This window comes from Osmerus mordax, chromosome 11 (genome assembly GCF_038355195.1).
Source record: "Osmerus mordax isolate fOsmMor3 chromosome 11, fOsmMor3.pri, whole genome shotgun sequence".
Classification (NCBI taxonomy): Eukaryota; Metazoa; Chordata; class Actinopteri; order Osmeriformes; family Osmeridae; genus Osmerus; species Osmerus mordax.
In genome coordinates, this window is record NC_090060.1 from 16,182,503 (window position 1) to 16,199,722 (window position 17,220).

General features: G+C 46.6%; 4 protein-coding genes across 4 annotated transcripts; 1 reads left to right on the plus strand and 3 right to left on the minus strand.

The window, feature by feature from the left end:
• The first annotated feature begins 1,305 nt into the window (after positions 1 to 1,305).
• Positions 1,306 to 2,245, plus strand: LOC136952168 (sarcolipin). Its single transcript, XM_067246877.1, has 2 exons — positions 1,306 to 1,378; positions 1,749 to 2,245. Exon 2 carries the CDS (start codon positions 1,842 to 1,844, stop codon positions 1,935 to 1,937), a length of 96 nt encoding a protein of 31 aa, XP_067102978.1. The 5' UTR covers positions 1,306 to 1,378; positions 1,749 to 1,841; the 3' UTR covers positions 1,938 to 2,245.
• An 870-nt stretch (positions 2,246 to 3,115) lies between these two features.
• On the minus strand, positions 3,116 to 6,862 carry kbtbd3 (kelch repeat and BTB (POZ) domain containing 3). The gene is made up of 9 exons (XM_067246850.1): positions 6,642 to 6,862; positions 6,401 to 6,566; positions 6,120 to 6,302; positions 5,704 to 5,877; positions 4,502 to 4,789; positions 4,136 to 4,378; positions 3,592 to 3,882; positions 3,328 to 3,477; positions 3,116 to 3,241 (listed from the first exon to the last, which is right to left on the minus strand). Exons 1-9 carry the CDS (start codon positions 6,794 to 6,796, stop codon positions 3,116 to 3,118), a joined length of 1,776 nt encoding a protein of 591 aa, XP_067102951.1. The 5' UTR covers positions 6,797 to 6,862.
• A 1,443-nt stretch (positions 6,863 to 8,305) lies between these two features.
• On the minus strand, positions 8,306 to 12,502 carry LOC136952008 (ELMO domain-containing protein 1-like). The gene is made up of 10 exons (XM_067246679.1): positions 12,486 to 12,502; positions 11,351 to 11,496; positions 10,982 to 11,010; positions 10,803 to 10,900; positions 10,025 to 10,154; positions 9,727 to 9,860; positions 9,463 to 9,531; positions 8,941 to 8,991; positions 8,644 to 8,777; positions 8,306 to 8,481 (listed from the first exon to the last, which is right to left on the minus strand). The coding sequence occupies exons 1-10, from the start codon at positions 12,500 to 12,502 to the stop codon at positions 8,306 to 8,308; spliced, it is 984 nt and encodes a 327-aa protein (XP_067102780.1).
• Positions 12,503 to 13,353: 851 nt separating this feature from the next.
• LOC136951327 (solute carrier family 35 member F2-like) lies at positions 13,354 to 16,608 on the minus strand. Its single transcript, XM_067245682.1, has 7 exons — positions 16,413 to 16,608; positions 16,067 to 16,194; positions 15,703 to 15,862; positions 15,234 to 15,390; positions 15,104 to 15,156; positions 14,836 to 14,990; positions 13,354 to 13,759 (listed from the first exon to the last, which is right to left on the minus strand). The coding sequence occupies exons 1-7, from the start codon at positions 16,606 to 16,608 to the stop codon at positions 13,439 to 13,441; spliced, it is 1,170 nt and encodes a 389-aa protein (XP_067101783.1). The 3' UTR covers positions 13,354 to 13,438.
• Between the last annotated feature and the right edge of the window lie 612 nt (positions 16,609 to 17,220).

The following is a 17,220-nucleotide window of genomic DNA, read 5'->3' on the forward strand; positions in this document are numbered from 1 at the left end:
ATCTACTTGACCTGAAGTGCAAAAAGCCACCACGAACACACCCGCTATGTATTGACCTCATATTACCAACTCTGGTTCATTGCACACTTTTGATTTGACCCTCCGGTCACCAGAATGTGAGGTATGGAGCCTGGAGGGCAGGATGACACTGTGTCTCACCTCTGATCTGGAGGGTAATCCTGTCAGCTCTGTTCTGGCTCCTTTCAGAGTCAACACAGACAACCCTGCCCCTGCAGCTGTCTAGGTGGCCATGCACACACACACACACACACACATACACACACACACACACAGACAGACACATACACACGTACACACATTCACTCTCCCAGATACTGTATATGGATGCACACTCAGCCATGCACAAAATCATGTATGCACACACACACACACACACACACATATACAGATGCACACACACATACACACAAGCCTCTGACCGGATCATCGGTGGTTTCTCTGGCAGGTTTGGACATAGAGTGGCACTCCTGCTGTAGGATGCTGGTCTGGACAGGACGGGTGGGATTCCTGACATCATACTTCATGATATCTTGGTAATCCACTGACAGTAACCATGAACCACATATGGAATCCCTAGACTTGAACCTGGAACGTATGTGTGTGTGTGTGTGTGTGTGAGTGTGTGTGACTTCTGTCAAAGGGGTTTAGCAGCATATGAAAAGCAACCCCATTGTGAGCAGCTGTCAGGTGTGAGCAAAGCTGTGCTGAACTGAGCCATCACAATCGGTCATCTGTAGTCACCAGATTTAGGACGTCTGATATTAGACTAGCGTCCATGTTCATTCACATATGTGGTGATGAAGTTCAGAAATACATGTGACTCAGTGGAAAAAACGATCTAATCTGTTTGGATTCGATGTGGAATGAGTGGGGTGGATTTCATGCATTTCTGTTGTTGTTTGTATTGCCCTACACAGCTCTGAATACATATGAATAGACCTGATGTTTACATTGGCCAATTAGAAGAATACCAGTGTATTTGAACCCAAGGTAATCCACTTCAGTAAAGAATGTTATCCAATGTCAACAATATTTTAGAAACCATATTTTGTGTGTGTGGCTGTGTGTGTGCATGTGTTTATTTCTATTCATGGAGGGTCCAGGGGGACACTATGCACACACACACACACACACACACACAAACCACAAACACATTTGTTTTAAATACATGACATCAGCACCCATCTCCATGCCCACTGTGGGCGGTCGCTGATGTGGGCTACATTAGGACCCCACATGGCCCCGTCCCGGGCAGAGGACATCTGGGTTCGGACGGACCCCAAGCCTAAACCAGGATCTCCGTCTCCGCCACCTCAGTGTGTGTGTGTGTGTGTGTGTCCGCATCGGCATACTCCAGGTAAGTTTCCCAGTCACTGTAGCGTAACGTATTTATATTTAAGCTTTTGGATCCTTCACACATATCAGTAGATGTTCAAACACTTGAGTTTACTGAGATCCATGTTTAGTTGTGGTTAAAATTTAAGTAATCGCCAAATTGTTTTTGTGTGAATATGTGATTGTTGGTAGGGATGTAAATCAACCTTTCTGGGTTGTCTTTACCACAGTGTTTGCCCTGTTTATGGGTGTGTGTGTGTGTGTGTGTGTGAGAGAGAGAGAGTTCCCTTCCCTTACAGCTCAGTAGCAGCTGTTGATTTTTCTCTCATCTGGCTGTGATAACAGGACCTTCACACATACTCACGTCTCAACACACTCCTCTCTCCCCTCAGATCTCTCCATTTAGGTCCAGAGGCCTCTGAATCCATCCAGAGTCCACCCCTCCTTCTGTTCCTCCACCTCCTCCTCCCCATCCCTGAGTAGTAATGGACCGTTCTGTGCAGGATCTGTTTATGAACTTCACCATCGTGCTGATCACTGTGCTGCTGATGTGGCTGCTGGTCAAGACCTACCAGGACTGAACCATCTCAGAAGCAAGGGGGGGGGTGCGCGATAAGATGGAGAAAAAAGTGTACTGTTTAATTACGCATTTGGGAAGGGCATGTGGTGCCAGCACAGAGATGCAAACACGCTGTCATCTAGCCTACACTTCCTGAAGCCTTGTTTAAGCTTTCAGATCCATGTGTTTTTGTTGTGACGTCACATGTCGCATTGAAGTACTGTTGGATGTTTGTTAAAACATTTTGTATTCTGATAGAAGCTTGATCAAAAGTTTTTACAAAACTCTGGTAGAGTGACAAAGAAAACACACATTTCATAATAAAACAAGAGTTTTAGTGCATACCGGTCTGCTGTGCTTTATAGACAGAAGTCAAGAGGATATGACATTGCCTGAATCTTCCAACCATTACAATTCAGTAGTTTATCCTGAATTCTGAGTATATATACAGTACATATACATTATATACTACGTGGAATATTGCATGAATGATGCACAACAGAAACAAGAGAAGGCTGGTAAAAACTAGATGCATTTCTGCAAAAAAGAAAGAAAAAAATGAACTTCTGTGACAGATTTATCACCTGGATACATACAGATCCTCCATGGGAGGAGCCTAGATGATCTGTTTGATTATCTAACGTGTCTGTATACCTAAGCGAGTGTTGTCTGTGTGTGCTTGCCTGTAGACCTGCTTGCCTGTGTGTATGACATGTGTATGTGAAGGGTTTGTATGAAGTGTGTGTGAGGTGTGTGTATGAAGTGTGTATCTGAAGTGTGTGTGTGAAGTACACAGGTGTGAGCGAGGGAGGAAGACAGGGAGTCAGGTGGCTGAGCGGTGAGGGAATCGGGCTAGTAATCTGAAGGTTGCCAGTTCGATTCCCGGCCGAGTCAAATGACGTTGTGTCCTTGGGCAAGGCACTTCACCCTACTTGCCTCGGGGGGGAATGTCCCTGTACTTACTGTAAGTCGCTCTGGATAAGAGCGTCTGCTAAATGACTAAATGTAAATGTAAGACTTGTTTTCAGTTTGAAAGGTTGTTTTTGTGACGCTTGTGAGTGCATTTCAGCATTTGTCTCAGTCTCCTGAACTGTGTGCGTTGCAGCCGTCTGAATCTCTATGGGTTGCCACAGTGTGTATGAGCATGTATATGACTGTTGGTATGAGAGTGTGTATTACGTGTGTGTTTATGTGTGTGTATCAAGTGGCTCCAGCCCCCCAAGGGTCTCTGTGTCTGTTGAAGCTGATCAGCTGACAGTGGAACTCTGTCAACGCTCTGGGCATGGGCGCCACTTCCTCCCACTGGCTCCTCCCACTGTGATACACCTGCGGAGGCAGAGAATCGTGTCACGTGACCATGTCCCCTCGCCGTGAGAGGGGAGATCGAGAGGAGGCAGAGTTTTCTTCTTTACCTGCACCTCGTCCGTGATCTCGTCAGGTGAGTAGTCTCCTCCCAGGATGTAGATGCGGTCTCTCACGCCCAGGGCGCCCGCGTTGAAGCCGGCGCACTCGAACGAACCCACGCCCTTCCACACGCGCGTCTCCGGACAGAAGCTGTAGACCTGGGTCGGACACAGAGCGACAGTCCCGTTCGTACGGTCCACTCCAGAGATCCACTTAATCTCCACGAACAGCCATCATCAATGCCATTCAAACATTGACTCCATCCAACTCACCTTATAGGTGGAGAGATCACAGAGGTGGAGGGTGTCGTTAACGGCCACAGCCTTGACCAGTGTGGCGTGGAAGAAATTACCAAACTCGGCCACCAGGTGGCTCCACTGGTCCCTCTCGGCGTCGTAGCAGAAGAAGCAGTCCAGCGAGGGGTTGAAGGAGTCTGCGATCTCCAGCCGGGAGCCCAGGGTGTAGATGAGGCTGTGACAGGCACTGGCTTCCGGGTAGTAGAGGGCGGTGGGCAGAGGGCTGACAGACGTCCAGGTTTGACTCAGAGGGTCGTAGTACTCCACCTAGACACAGTCACACCTCAGAGAATATAGACAGGCCCTCTGAACACCTGGCTCGCTGTCCATACCGTGACCCACAGTGTCAATGGACTGTTAAAAACACCAATCTGCTGCTATATTTTTACAAACACCGCTTTCCTATGTGAAAATACAGATCACGCTGTTAAAGCGGATATTAGAAGTTAAAAATGTTATGATAACGTGGTACTAATAGTGTGTACTGGCTGTTACTGTACAACTGTAACTTTAGCCACACCTCCAGGAGGCTGGGAGCCCCGCCCCGAGAGCCTCTGGCCCTGCCCCCGATGACGTAGAGGCGGTTGAGGGCGGAGACGGCGGCGTGCATGGTACGGGGTTTCCCCATGGCGGGTGCAGGGGTGCAGGTGCGTGTGACGGGGCAGAAACACCACACGTCATCGGTGGCGTCGTGGCACGGCTCGGCGATGTGGAGACGCACCGCCCGGCAACAGTTACCACGGCAACCACCTGTGACAAACAGCTTACGTAGCAGAAGAGGAAAATCATTGGTGCGATAATTGGCCGGAAATATTGACAGCTTAGTCATCATAAACTCTCTGATTATGTGCTCCTCTATAGAGGCCTCAGTGGCAAAGCAACCCACCTTCTCAGCATAGCTGGTGAGCTGAGATCCTGGAGGGTCTGGTATCATAGACCCCGCCCCCTGACCCTGAGGGAGCTCTCTCCATTGGTCGGTTTCCAGGCAGTAGCAGAAAGCGTGGCGTATCTCTCCGTTCTCCTCGGTCTTGTGTACGTAGATGTAGCTCTGCAAGGCGGCAGGCCTGGCGTCTGTTAGCAGGCCGCAGTGCTGCCTCAGTCTGCTCCCTGCCTCTCTGAGGAGGCCTCCACACACCTCATCTCCACACAGCAGCTCTTCCCTCTCAGCCAGGGCCTGCATTATACACACACACACACATATACACACATACATACACACACACACACACACACACATATGTACACACATACATATACACACATACATATACACACATACATTTACATTTAGTCATTTAGCAGACGCTCTTATCCAGAGCGACTTACAGTAAGTACAGGGACATTCCCCCAAGGCAAGTAGGGTGAAGTGCCTTGCCCAAGGACACAATGTCATTTGGCACGGATAGGGAATCGAACCAGCAACCTTCTGATGACTAGCCCGATTCCCTAACCGCTCAGCCACCTGACTCCCTATATACACACATTTCCTCAGAAAGCAGTCAATACTTTTGTCAGTTTTGTTTTCATGCACGTGTTTGTGCGTACCTCAAGTGTGTGTGTGTGCACGTACCTCAAGTGTGTGTGTGTGCACGTACCTTCAGTGTGTGTGTGTGCACGTACCTTCAGTGTGTGTGTGTGTGCACGTACCTTCAGTGTGTGTGTGTGCACGTACCTTCAGTGTGTGTGTGTGTGCACGTACCTCAAGTGTGTGTGTGTGTGCACGTACCTTCAGTGTGTGTGTGTGCACGTACCTTCAGTGTGTGTGTGTGTGCACGTACCTTCAGTGTGTGTGTGTGTGCACGTACCTTCAGTGTGTGTGTGCACGTACATTCAGTGTGTGTGTGTGTGCACGTACCTTCAGTGTGTGTGTGTGTGCACGTACCTTCAGTGTGTGTGTGTGCACGTACCTTCAGTGTGTGTGTGTGTGCACGTACCTCAAGTGTGTGTGTGTGTGCACGTACCTTCAGTGTGTGTGTGTGCACGTACCTTCAGTGTGTGTGTGTGTGCACGTACCTTCAGTGTGTGTGTGTGTGCACGTACCTTCAGTGTGTGTGTGCACGTACCTTCAGTGTGTGTGTGTGCACGTACCTTCAGTGTGTGTGTGGGTAGATGATGAAGCCTGAGCAGTGGGAGGAGCTTGGGTAGCAAGCTCCTCCTCTCCTCTAGGTTATGACCTATCCACTTCAGCAGTGACATCACCGCAGCCTCCTCACTGGGCACGCTCAGTGCGTCTGCCTGGAGACAGCGCCCCAGCACATCAACCTAGACAGGGAGATTTGTTCATTAAAAAACACAGTTGGTGTTCCTATAGTACGGAATGTCCATTCATCATTCATCCAATCCATCATCTTCTGCTTTTCTGGGGTCGGGTTCGTGATGGCAGATGGAGGGTGAAAAAACACAGATTAAGTAAATAAGTGATCCCTGCAATTGTTGTCACAGATAGCAGTCATGTGGACTTTATACCAGCTTTAGGGTTAGGGCTAGCTGCTGTGTGCATGTACCTGCATTTCCAGGAAGTCTGGAGTTAAGGAGAGATCCAGGAAATTCTCAACCACAAATTCGTTGGCTCGCTGGAGGAGGGAGGCGGAGCCATATCCCTCAGCGAGGTCCCGTAGCGTTAGACAGTTGGAAAGGTCTAAGGTTTCGATCAGGAAGTCACCACAAGCTCGGGACAAAGTGGACACCTGGCCATGGCGATAGAACACACCAAGGGCTGTAGAACTACATGTACAATGATGCATTGCGTGGTGCAGTAAGTTGCAGTCATTGTGGTATCAGACACCTGAAGGAAGGAGGCCAGTTGGAAGAGCATGTCCACGTTGCCGTTGGTGATGGTGGTCTCTCCTGAGTAGGCAAAGTCCAGGAAGGAACTCACAGCCTCTGGAGACTGGTTGCCGAGGGTAACGGAGCCGTCGTCACGCTCACGCATGTTCACCTCAAACATAGCCCTGCGAGAAACATTTCACTGTGAATGACAATCCATGGGTGAGTATATACACACACACTCTCACAAACACACACACCGGAAGAAGTCGCTGCTGGCTGCCAAGACACAGCGATGGCAGGGGAAACTCTGGTCCTGAACTCTGATGGTGAAGTCAAACAGTAAGCCCCTCTCTCTGAATGACCTGAGCACGCTCAGAAGCTGCTGCCCGTGGGCCTCAGACAGCCGCAGCATAGCCTTGCGCTCCGGAACGCCGTTACACTCCAGAACAGAGTCAGTAGAGTCAGCAGCATCGGGACTTCTGGAATACTCAGAGTGGTCTTCCATGTCCACTGTACGAGCAGAGAACAAATTACAACAATTACTAGCAGGAATACGTGACTATTTAAACATCTGACGTCAATATAAGATCCATAAACGTAAATCAACCGCGTTTAATTACGGTGATAGACAGCACCGGGCAGTGAGATCCTAAGTAGTTTAAAAGAGGCCGCTTTTGCGCCCTGCAGTACATGTATGAATAAATAATGATAAAAAGCAGGCCATCGCTGTACCATCAGCGTTCGGTTTTCACACTTCAAATATTAACCGTCAGAAGACAAGGAGTCTGTCCCTCCACGGTGCTGGTGCAGAAGTAGACTGCTGTCCTCACTGTTTCAGCACCACGGACAGCTCTTCAATTCAGCAGTTTTTTTTATTCCGACAGTCACGAGAGGATTTTACACATCATTTTCGAGAGTTGTTTTCGAATAATACCTATGATGTACATGAACTATGAACTATGATGGTAACTATAATTTCTTTTGAATAATAAACACATTTCCTTTTGATGGTGTATTTTGGCGTTCTTTCTTTGGTTCCGGGTTTGAGCTTTCGAACAGTTGCATGCTGGGAGCTGTAGTTTGTAGAAGGCTACCAAGTTTCCAACCCGGTTTCTCTGCATGACGTGTTGGTCTACAAGCTTATAGACGTAACAAATGACACAAGCCAGTCTTTTATTGTCAAATACTTTACATATAATCAATGAAAACCAAGGAGTACTGTAAACAATACATTTCATTGGCAAGCACCTATTTTAAACTCTTCAGCATGATGGATGACTGCAAAACAGAAAAGCAAATCCCCAAATGTCAACCATATTGTGTGTGTGATGGATAGAGGGGTTGAGTTGCCCACAAGCAAACACAACTGTGCAAAGTTAAAGTGGAACAAAGTTCGAACTGAACAGTCATTGAACATATCTTAGAAACTGTGTCCACTAATATGCTTAAGTAGGCTATTATTGTTTTACAGCTTAGGGATGATATCAAGATTTAGCATTGTTGACCATGAACCATTAAACTTCAGAAATTTGTGTTGAAAGTTTATGAAAGTTATTGCTTCAAGATACACAGATTTGTTATATACTGATTATGAATTGATTACTTCATTATAGTATCATAAATTACACATTTGAATACACACATAACACATGTGAGATATATATATAAATATTGATAGTTGTTCAGCCATAAATGAGAGTTGCGACACAATAAACCAGAAGAGAACAGTGTTTACATTTAGTCATTTAGCAGACGCTCTTATCCAGAGTCACTTACAGTACAGGGACATTCCCCCAAGGCAAGTAGGCTGAAGTGCCTTGCCCAAGGACACAACGTCATTTCGCCAGGAATCGAACCGGCAACCTTCAGATTACTAGCCCGACTCCCTAACCACTCAGCCCCCTGACTCCAGTGTTGGTGACTACAGGTTGATGAGGTGCAGGTGGGAGGCAGGTGAGTGGTGACCCAGAGCCACGGTGGGGTTCTGGAGCTGCTTGAGAACCATGCGGTGGAACTTGTCACGCACACGATTAAACTCCATGATGTCACGTGGGTTCTCTTCCACCCAGAACCTGTGGAACTCCTGCATCAGGTAACCTGTGGAGACAGGGAGTCTTACTGTGTGTGTCTGTATGTGTGTGTGTGTGTCTGTCTGTCTGTATGTGTGTGTGTGTGTGTCTGTATGTGTGTGTGTGTGTGTGTGTGTGTGTGTGTGTGTGTGTGTGTGTGTGTGTGTGTGTGTGTGAAGTTCGCACTTACAGAACGTCTGATGGAAATGAGCCAGGCTGGGCATCTCAGGTGCTACGTTGTACAGGTGTGTTTTCAAAGCCCCATCAAGCAGGAGCTTGTAGGTCAGCTGTGTGATGTTGATCCCCACGATGGCAAAGGAGAACCTGAGACGCACATCCCCTCTGGTCACACCACCACACACATACAATATGCACACTGCTCCCGATACAAAGGAATGAGCGAGAGGGAGACAGTGATAGAGAGTAAGAAAGAGAGAGAAAGGAAAGCGATCATCTCCTGCCCAAGTTATCTTAGAAAGCTACTCACCCAATGGCTTTGTCAAAATTGTTCTTGTTCCAGTCCAGTGTGCTCATCTTGCTACACACACACACACACACACACACACAACACACCATGGAGAGAAAGCATCAACATAAACAGAAAACAATCTCAGTAGTCAATGGTACTTGTACCTTTGGGCAGTTTGAAATGACAGGGTGAAATGATTCCAAAGCAAAGATTTGAAAGAGAGAGGAGTTACCTGACCTCCTGGTTAGGAAGGCCCCTGAACAAAGCCAAACGACAGGTGAGCAGTGACAGATTAGGCATGGGGAGTGGTGACAGAATCATGTGCCCATGTGGGATGAAGAAGTCAGAACAGAACTTAAACAAGCGTGCAGGTGGAAGAAGGTAAAGTCAAAAAGCAGGCAAAACATTAAGGGCCTGATTTTGATAGAACAAATTGGCTGAAAGATATTTTAATTATCTCCCTATCCTTGAAGTTTAGGTACTAATGCTACAGGAACATGAGGGCCGTGAGGGGTCAGAGGTCATCAAGGCAGGGCTGACCTGTGTTTGGGCTGCTGGGAGTCATGCAGCACCTGCAAGGCTGTGGTCCTATCGTGCTCTGCAAAATACCTGAGGGATGGGAGGTCAGAGAAATGACAGGATTTATGGGAAAGTGCAACATCATCAAACACATTTTAAAAACACAACAAAATGTAAACATGTAATACTTTTTAAAATTATTTTATCCAAAAATAACTTATGATGTCCAAAAATAAAGGACATTACACAGGAGTGACACACAAACACATCAATGTAATTACTCACAGCAGGTTAAGGAGTCCTAGGATGCCCATGCCTCTGAAGTCAGTTTTGGGGTCGCTGCCCTGGAAACCGATGTCACTCCATTGTTTGGACACGCGGGACGTCAGAGGGGAGTCCGGACACAGAGCTTTCCAGAACTGTAGGAGAAGCACACAGCTGTTAGCATACTATGAAAAAACAGGTTCATTCCTATGAGATAGTTAGCATGGTACTTATAACTAGTATCTCGGTGGGTTGGTTAGCATGTTAGCGAAAGCAGGTGTATCTCTATGGAAGTGTTAGCGTGTTAGCAAGCACAGACCCTGAGGAGCATGTCCTCATGCTGGGGGTTGTCACTGTCGTAATGCTCCCTGCGAAGCGTCTCCACCTCCAGCAGGAGAGCTCTGTAACCCACCACCTGGAAAAGACAGGTCTGCAGGGACACACTCAGCCTGACACACACAAACATACAGACACACACACACTCACACAGAAGCACACTCACACAATTAAGAGTTTGTAGTGCCTAAAATTGAAAACCTGCTACTTGATTTGCAATACTTCGTTACTGTACTTCATTTGATTTTTCTGGCATCAGAAATTTACTTCACAATTTATTTATCTGACAACTTTTTACTTTCACTCCTTACATTTAGTAAACAAATATCTGTACTTTCTACTACTTACGTTTTCAAGCCAGGCTCATTACTTTAGTTTTGGTGGCATGATCAATATTATTTCTTGTCATTGCGCCCCTTTTTTAATTTCCTGACTATCAACAAACACAACAAACGTCAGCTAGTCTACGAAGCTTCCAATGTAGTAAGGCAGAAGGCAACAAGAAAAAAGTGTGTGAAAAAAAAGTTGGAAAAGTTGATTTTTATTTTATTTTTAATAGAAAGCTTTTGGTGTTGGGTTGTGTGTGAAAAAAAAGTTTCAAAAGGTTTAAAAAATATGTTTGAACAAAAGTTTAGATTTATTTTTCAAAAGGTTAATATTTATATATATTAACCTTATATATATATAAGGTATTTAGAAAAAAATTGTTTATTTTGAGGAAGCAAAGGTCCAAAGGTAGAGTCTGGACTATCTAGACTCACTGGAGGTTGGAGTCCTCGTGGATCCTCTTCAGGGTCATGATGTCATCAGTAACCTTCTCCACCGAGTCAGAACCCACACTCACTGCAGACTGTAGTAGCTGGAGGGAGCCAGAAAGGACGGCGTGATGTTAACACTCTGTAACACACACTACACAGTCAACCACAACCCCCGTACTCACCTCACTCTTGGAGGACCTCAGGGATTTCTCTGGAACCCCAAAAAAGAGAAAGAGGACCCACATTTGTCAGTAGCCTTCTCAAATTCAACTGCATTACTTACAGTCAAATGTTATGGGAGTATGGGTATGGGAGTCAGGTGGCTGAGTGGTGAGGGAGTCGGACGAGTAATCCGAAGGTTGCCAGTTCGATTCCCGGTCAAGCCAACTGACGTTGTGTCCTTGGGCAAGGCACTTCACCCTACTTGCCTCTGGGGGAATGTCCCTGTACTTACTGTAAGTCGCTCTGGATAAGAGCGTCTGCTAAATGACTAAATGTAAATGTAAATGTAATGTTATGGTGAAACGTCAGTCAGACTGCAGTATGTGTACCTATCATGAGGGTCCTACAGGCACCAGGTTTGTGGGAGTGGCAGATCCTCTGCAGCTCACAGCGTCCCGTCACCTTGTGAGTGAGGAACTTGAGCGCGCGCCACAGAAATGTGCAGTAGAGAAACGAGAGGAACTGTACCAGCACCCTGGGGGAGGGGAAAGACAGATGCACCATATTAACATGAGAGGCAGAAAGATTGAGAGAGGGAGGGAGAGAGAGAAATCACAAGAGGAAGGGAGGGAGGAAGAAAATGAGAGAGACCCAGAGAGACAGAGAGACAGACAGACAGACAGAGAGAGAGACAGAGAAAGCGAGAGTGAGTGAGAGAGAGAGAACCTTATTTAAGCTGCTCTAGAGGCACTGAAAGATGAAGTGTGCCGTTGCATAATCACATGGGGTGGCAGGTGACTGGAGGCTGTGTTGCAGGGGAGGGAGAGAAGACAGGCAGAGAGAAAGACAACTCGAGTTTGTCATTTAATGGAGAAAAGCTATCAGTCAGTGGGTATGTGTGTGTGTGTTCTGCCCTTGTCTCCAGTGTGTAACTAGGACAGGAGAGGAGGGCTGCTCTGTAATTGAAAGAAACAAAACATAATCTAGCACAGGGTCGACAGAGTACTTTACAGAAATAGAGAGAGAGAGAGAGAGAGATAGTGTGTGTGACGTGTGTCCGTGTGTGTGTGTACGTGTGTTTATGTGTGTGTGTGTGTGTGGCCTGCCAATGACGATTAAAGAGCTGAACCATAGACTATATAGGACAGGCAAGCTATTTTGGGTGATGGAGTGGCGGCATTTACTTATTACTCGCCTTAACCCCGCCTTGAGTAATACAAATGTCACGACGACACGCCTATCTGTTCTCATCCTGAAATGCGGCATGTAAAGACTTTTATTCTGAGCGCTTCCTATCAATAATTTGTTTTCCACAATGGAGCCACGATATCAAGGAGAGTGGGAGTCGAGTGGTGAGATGGCAAGAGTGGATAAAAACTCTGGAAGCTCCAAAAATAGAACAAAATGGTTACTGGTTCACTTCATTCATCCAGGATATCAGGCTGTATAGTTTTTGGAAGTATACCTAATATGTGTTCTGTTAACGCTAGTGATGACATTTGACGCCAAATAAAGTTAACCTACCTCAGAAAATGCTTCATGATTGTTTGTGATGTTTTGCTGTAAAACTCAGGTGACGTATTCCTGAAAGACAAACGAAAGTGTCTTTTAATATTATATTTTACACCCCTTGACCCCCCTATAAGCACTTGGCACAATCGTTGCGGGCGATGTGACATCACATCTGACAATGCATCGTTAGATTGAGTCGCAATCAATAATCAATTTATTTGCATGCCATAAACACCGCATAGGTGAAGGGTGCCGTTAAAATAAAAACCAAGAGTAGCTCACCTCTCTTGTTGCAAGAGATCGATTCCTTTCTCCTCCTTTTTTCTTGATATGTTCTCTTTATCTTCGTCTCACCATTGTGTTCTCAGACAGACAGCGCGAGAGAATCCAGAGGGACAGTCTTACTGCACAGCGACTGCAACCCAGACAGACGCTCTCTTCTCTCAGGACGAGTCTTTTGCTCTGCTAGTTAAACTATGATTTGGCACTCACTATCACAATCTGCAACGCGATCATAAAATAACTTTAATGCTGCCTATAAAATGGTGGGATGCCTGATCTGATACAAAGTGATATCTTAAAAGAAATCTGATTAGAACTTGCCATCCAGTAATGAATGTGGGTTTTGTGAGTGTGCGTGTATGTGTGTGTGTAAGTGTGAGTGTGTGTGTCACTGTCGCTATGCAACAAGAGAGCACATGTGCGTGTCTTGCATGCTGAGCTAAACAATGATGTGACATTGTGAGAGAAGTCCTCTCACTGATGATGAGGAAATAAAGGATTTATTAATCCATAAAAAACGGTTACATATTAGGCCTTCTCTTTAGGCAACACAATCTGTATTGAAAAACATCTGTAAAATATCTAAATATTCGTATAAATACACCGGAAGTTTCCTATAAAAAGAAGGCAGCAGAGTGGTGATAAAAGAAGGGGAAACATGGATGAAGGATAAGACTTAGTGTTCACATCTTCGTGCTGTGTCTGACACAACACTCTCCTCCCTCTCCTGTAGTCCATGGCAACCCTGGTAAGCCTCGAAACCTCTCCTCTTCATCCTCAGCTGCCGTTTCTTTATCCTCTTCATCGTCAGACGTGATCTTCACCCCCACTTCCTGTTTCGTCGAACTGTCGTCGCAGACCGGGGCGGGGTTGTCGTAGCTCCCCTCCTCCCACGCCACGGGGGAGGCGGGGTCAGCGGGGTCCGCGGGGGTCGTCGGCATGACGTTGAAGGAGATGAAGCCCACCAGGATCACCACCAGCGACACCATGTACAGACCTGAGAACTGAACGAACACACTGGAATCTGAATCTGAATCACACACCGAGCTGACCCCCACACCTGTCTGCATGCACCCACTTACAAAATCATAAGGTATGGGGAAAACAATAAACAAATAGGAATCATTATACACTGAAATCATTCTCAGTTACATTGACTGTGAGGTCCACTTCATTTATGGGTGAGCATGCCATATGTAACACTTTAACTAGATGGGGAAAGACAGTTGACATACTGCAGAGGTTATATATTAAACCCATTTAGTCACTACAGACAGTCATTAAAATACAATGTCACTGCAACCGTTACAGACCGTTAAACAGGGGCAGAGGTAACAAAAGAGAGATAGAGAGAATGGAGAGATTACTCTAAATTAACACTGGATGATAATGCTTTCTAATCCTAATCCCATCTCAGTACATGTGGTGTGTAGTCCTATTATCAGGTTCTCTGAGATTAACAATATAGTATCGCCTTCTTCTCTGCTCTTATCTGATCACGTTACAATCTTACATTATAGTCCCCAGCTAAGTGATATGATGAGATTGATATATTCTAGATTATATAATCAGTGTACGGCGATCCATCCTTTCCAGTGGAAGTCAGCTAATATTACTGTCCCTGTGTTGTCTCACAGCCTAACTGAAGTTATGCAGGTCCTTACATACATGACCTTACAAGCTAACTTGCATGATACACATGAACAACCTCTATTGCAGCAATGAAAACCTTATCTAACAGGTGAAGTTCTTATCAATTTTTCTGTGTCTTGACCCGCTCAGAAAGACAATCAATCCCGGTACTTTACCTGCCTGTGTGTGTGCGTGTACTGTATGTATATGTGTGCTGTATGTGTGTGTGTGTGTGTACTATATATGTGTGTGTGTGCTGTATGTGTGTGCTGTATGTGTGTGTGTGTGTGCTGTATGTGTGTGCTGTATGTGTGTGTGTGCTGTATGTGTGTGTGTACTATATATGTGTGTGTGTGCTGTATGTGTGTGCTGTATGTGTGTGTGTGTGTGCTGTATGTGTGTGCTGTATGTGTGTGTGTGTGTGTGTGCTGTATGTGCATGTACTCACTGTGTACTGAAAGAGGAAGAGACCACAGAAGAGGCCGAAGAGGTCTGCGGTCAGCAGGGAGAGATTGACCGAGGTGGCGCTGGTCATCTTGACCACTATGGGCATGCAGCTGTACAGTGTGTACAGACAGAGGGCATAGCCAGAGAACAGCAGGCCTGAGGAACAACAAGAACATCACTCACATGAGATTAGGACATGATGGATAATTGTAACTCTACAGCATTTCGTTCTGTTTCCTTGTGGGAATGAAATGGTGGGAGGAGTTTACCAATTTTCCAACTCCACTGGACACTGGCAACATCCTTATATTCCACAATGCCCCTATGTGAAAAAACAGAAAAAACACATAGTAAACCAGTATTTTTTCGAACGCCACAGACACACACACACACACTTACATTTGTATTCCACTGATGAGGGTTCCAAACAGCCCCACCATGCCGAGGAACTCCTCCCTGCTCAGGTTCTTCACGGTGTACTCCTGGCACACGTTGGACACGGCGTACAGCGTGGCGCTGACCAGCACCAGCCCATCCCCCAGCAGGATGTTAGAGGCTGGGAGAGAGAGGAGACACATTTACATTTACATTTAGTCATTTAGCAGACGCTCTTATCCAGAGCGACTTACAGTAAGTACAGGGACATTCCCCCGAGGCAAGTAGGGTGAAGTGCCTTGCCCAAGTACACAACGTCAGTTGGCACGGCCGGGAATCGAACTGGCAACCTTCGGATTACTAGCCCGATTCCCTCACCGCTAAGCCACCTGACTCCCTACGTCACAGCACGCTTCCAAACGGAACCCTTTCATATTTAAAGATGCACACCTAACCCACAGGGGATTGGACGGCGAATGAACTGGATTCTTACTGGATCCCTGGTCGCGTCCGGACATCAGGTCGGCACCCACCATGGCCCCGACGCCCAGCAGACACACACACACCGACACGTAGTGGAGAGGCCTGTAGCGCGTCTTCAGGAAGAAGCAGGACAGGATCATCAGGACTGGGATGACGAAGCAGTCCAGGAGCTGGTGGGGAGGACAGACACGGTCAGGCAGAGAAGAAGAATGAGTAGACCCACTCGCACACAGACACACACACAGACCCACTCGCACACAGACACACACACACAGACACACACACACAGACACACACACACACAGACACGCACAGATACATACACACACACAGACACACACACAGACACAGACACACACACACACATTACTCACCTGTATACTGGTCAGTGTAGTGTACTGGTATGCTTTGACCACAGTATAGTTTGCCTCGACATCCACCAGACTCAACAGCAGGTACTTCCACCACTTGTTCCTCAGAATCTGCAAAATATTGCCATCCCCTACGTTAAAAGTACAGTATTAGTATAAGTTCCCTGAAGGTTACTGCACTGGGAGAAGACATAAAGCACAGTGACACTGTTCCAGAGAGCTCCACTTACATGTTACAGCCCTCATGTCATGTTTACAAGGCTGTCACCACACTGTTACACACACACACACAATCCCTCAACGGACGTACACACACATTAAAAACGAATCTGGTTGCGAGTGAGCCTACCTCTTTTGAAGACGAGCATGGTGGTGTATGTGAGGCACAGCAGAGCGTAAGCGAGGAAGCTCTGGAGCATGGGGGTGTTAACGTGGAAGTCTGTGGCCAGGTACTGAGACGTGATGGCTGTCCCACAGATGACGGCAGCCAGGCCTTGACCCATGGCCACCGTCCTCAACAGCTGCCTGGTGGACACAGATATCATATCTCTATCAATCATACATTTACATTTAGTCATTTAGCAGACGTTCTTATCCAGAGCGACTTACAGTAAGTACAGGGACATTCCCCCCGAGGCAAGTAGAGTGAAGTGCCTTGACCAAGGACACAACCTCATTTTTGCACGGCCGAGAATCGAACTGGCAACCTTAAGATTACTAGCCCAATTCCCTAACCGCTCAGCCATCTGACTCCCTATCATAGCAGGGCAATGAGTTCAGGGAAGTGTAGCTATGGTCTCAGGTTAGGATTGTAGAGGTACAGCGAGGTACGGAGCGTACCTGTTCTGATGAGTATAAAGGGTAGGGTCCCTCCAACAGACATCGTGTCACATGATCAAACTAAGTTCCACAAAGTTCAATGAGGCCAGTGACTCACCGGTTAAAGATGTTTTTTCTAACTCTCCATATGAGTCCGTCTCTCTCATGTTCATCACTGGTGCATGTTGACTCCATCTCCTTCTCATTCATAGTCTGCTGGGGAAAGTGCCGGTGTGGTAATGTGCTCTCTGCATGAGCCCACAAAGCCTTTTATCATCTCTATGGCGCTCATGCTCAATGATTAACGCTTCACAAATCAAAGGGCAAAGAGGGTTTGA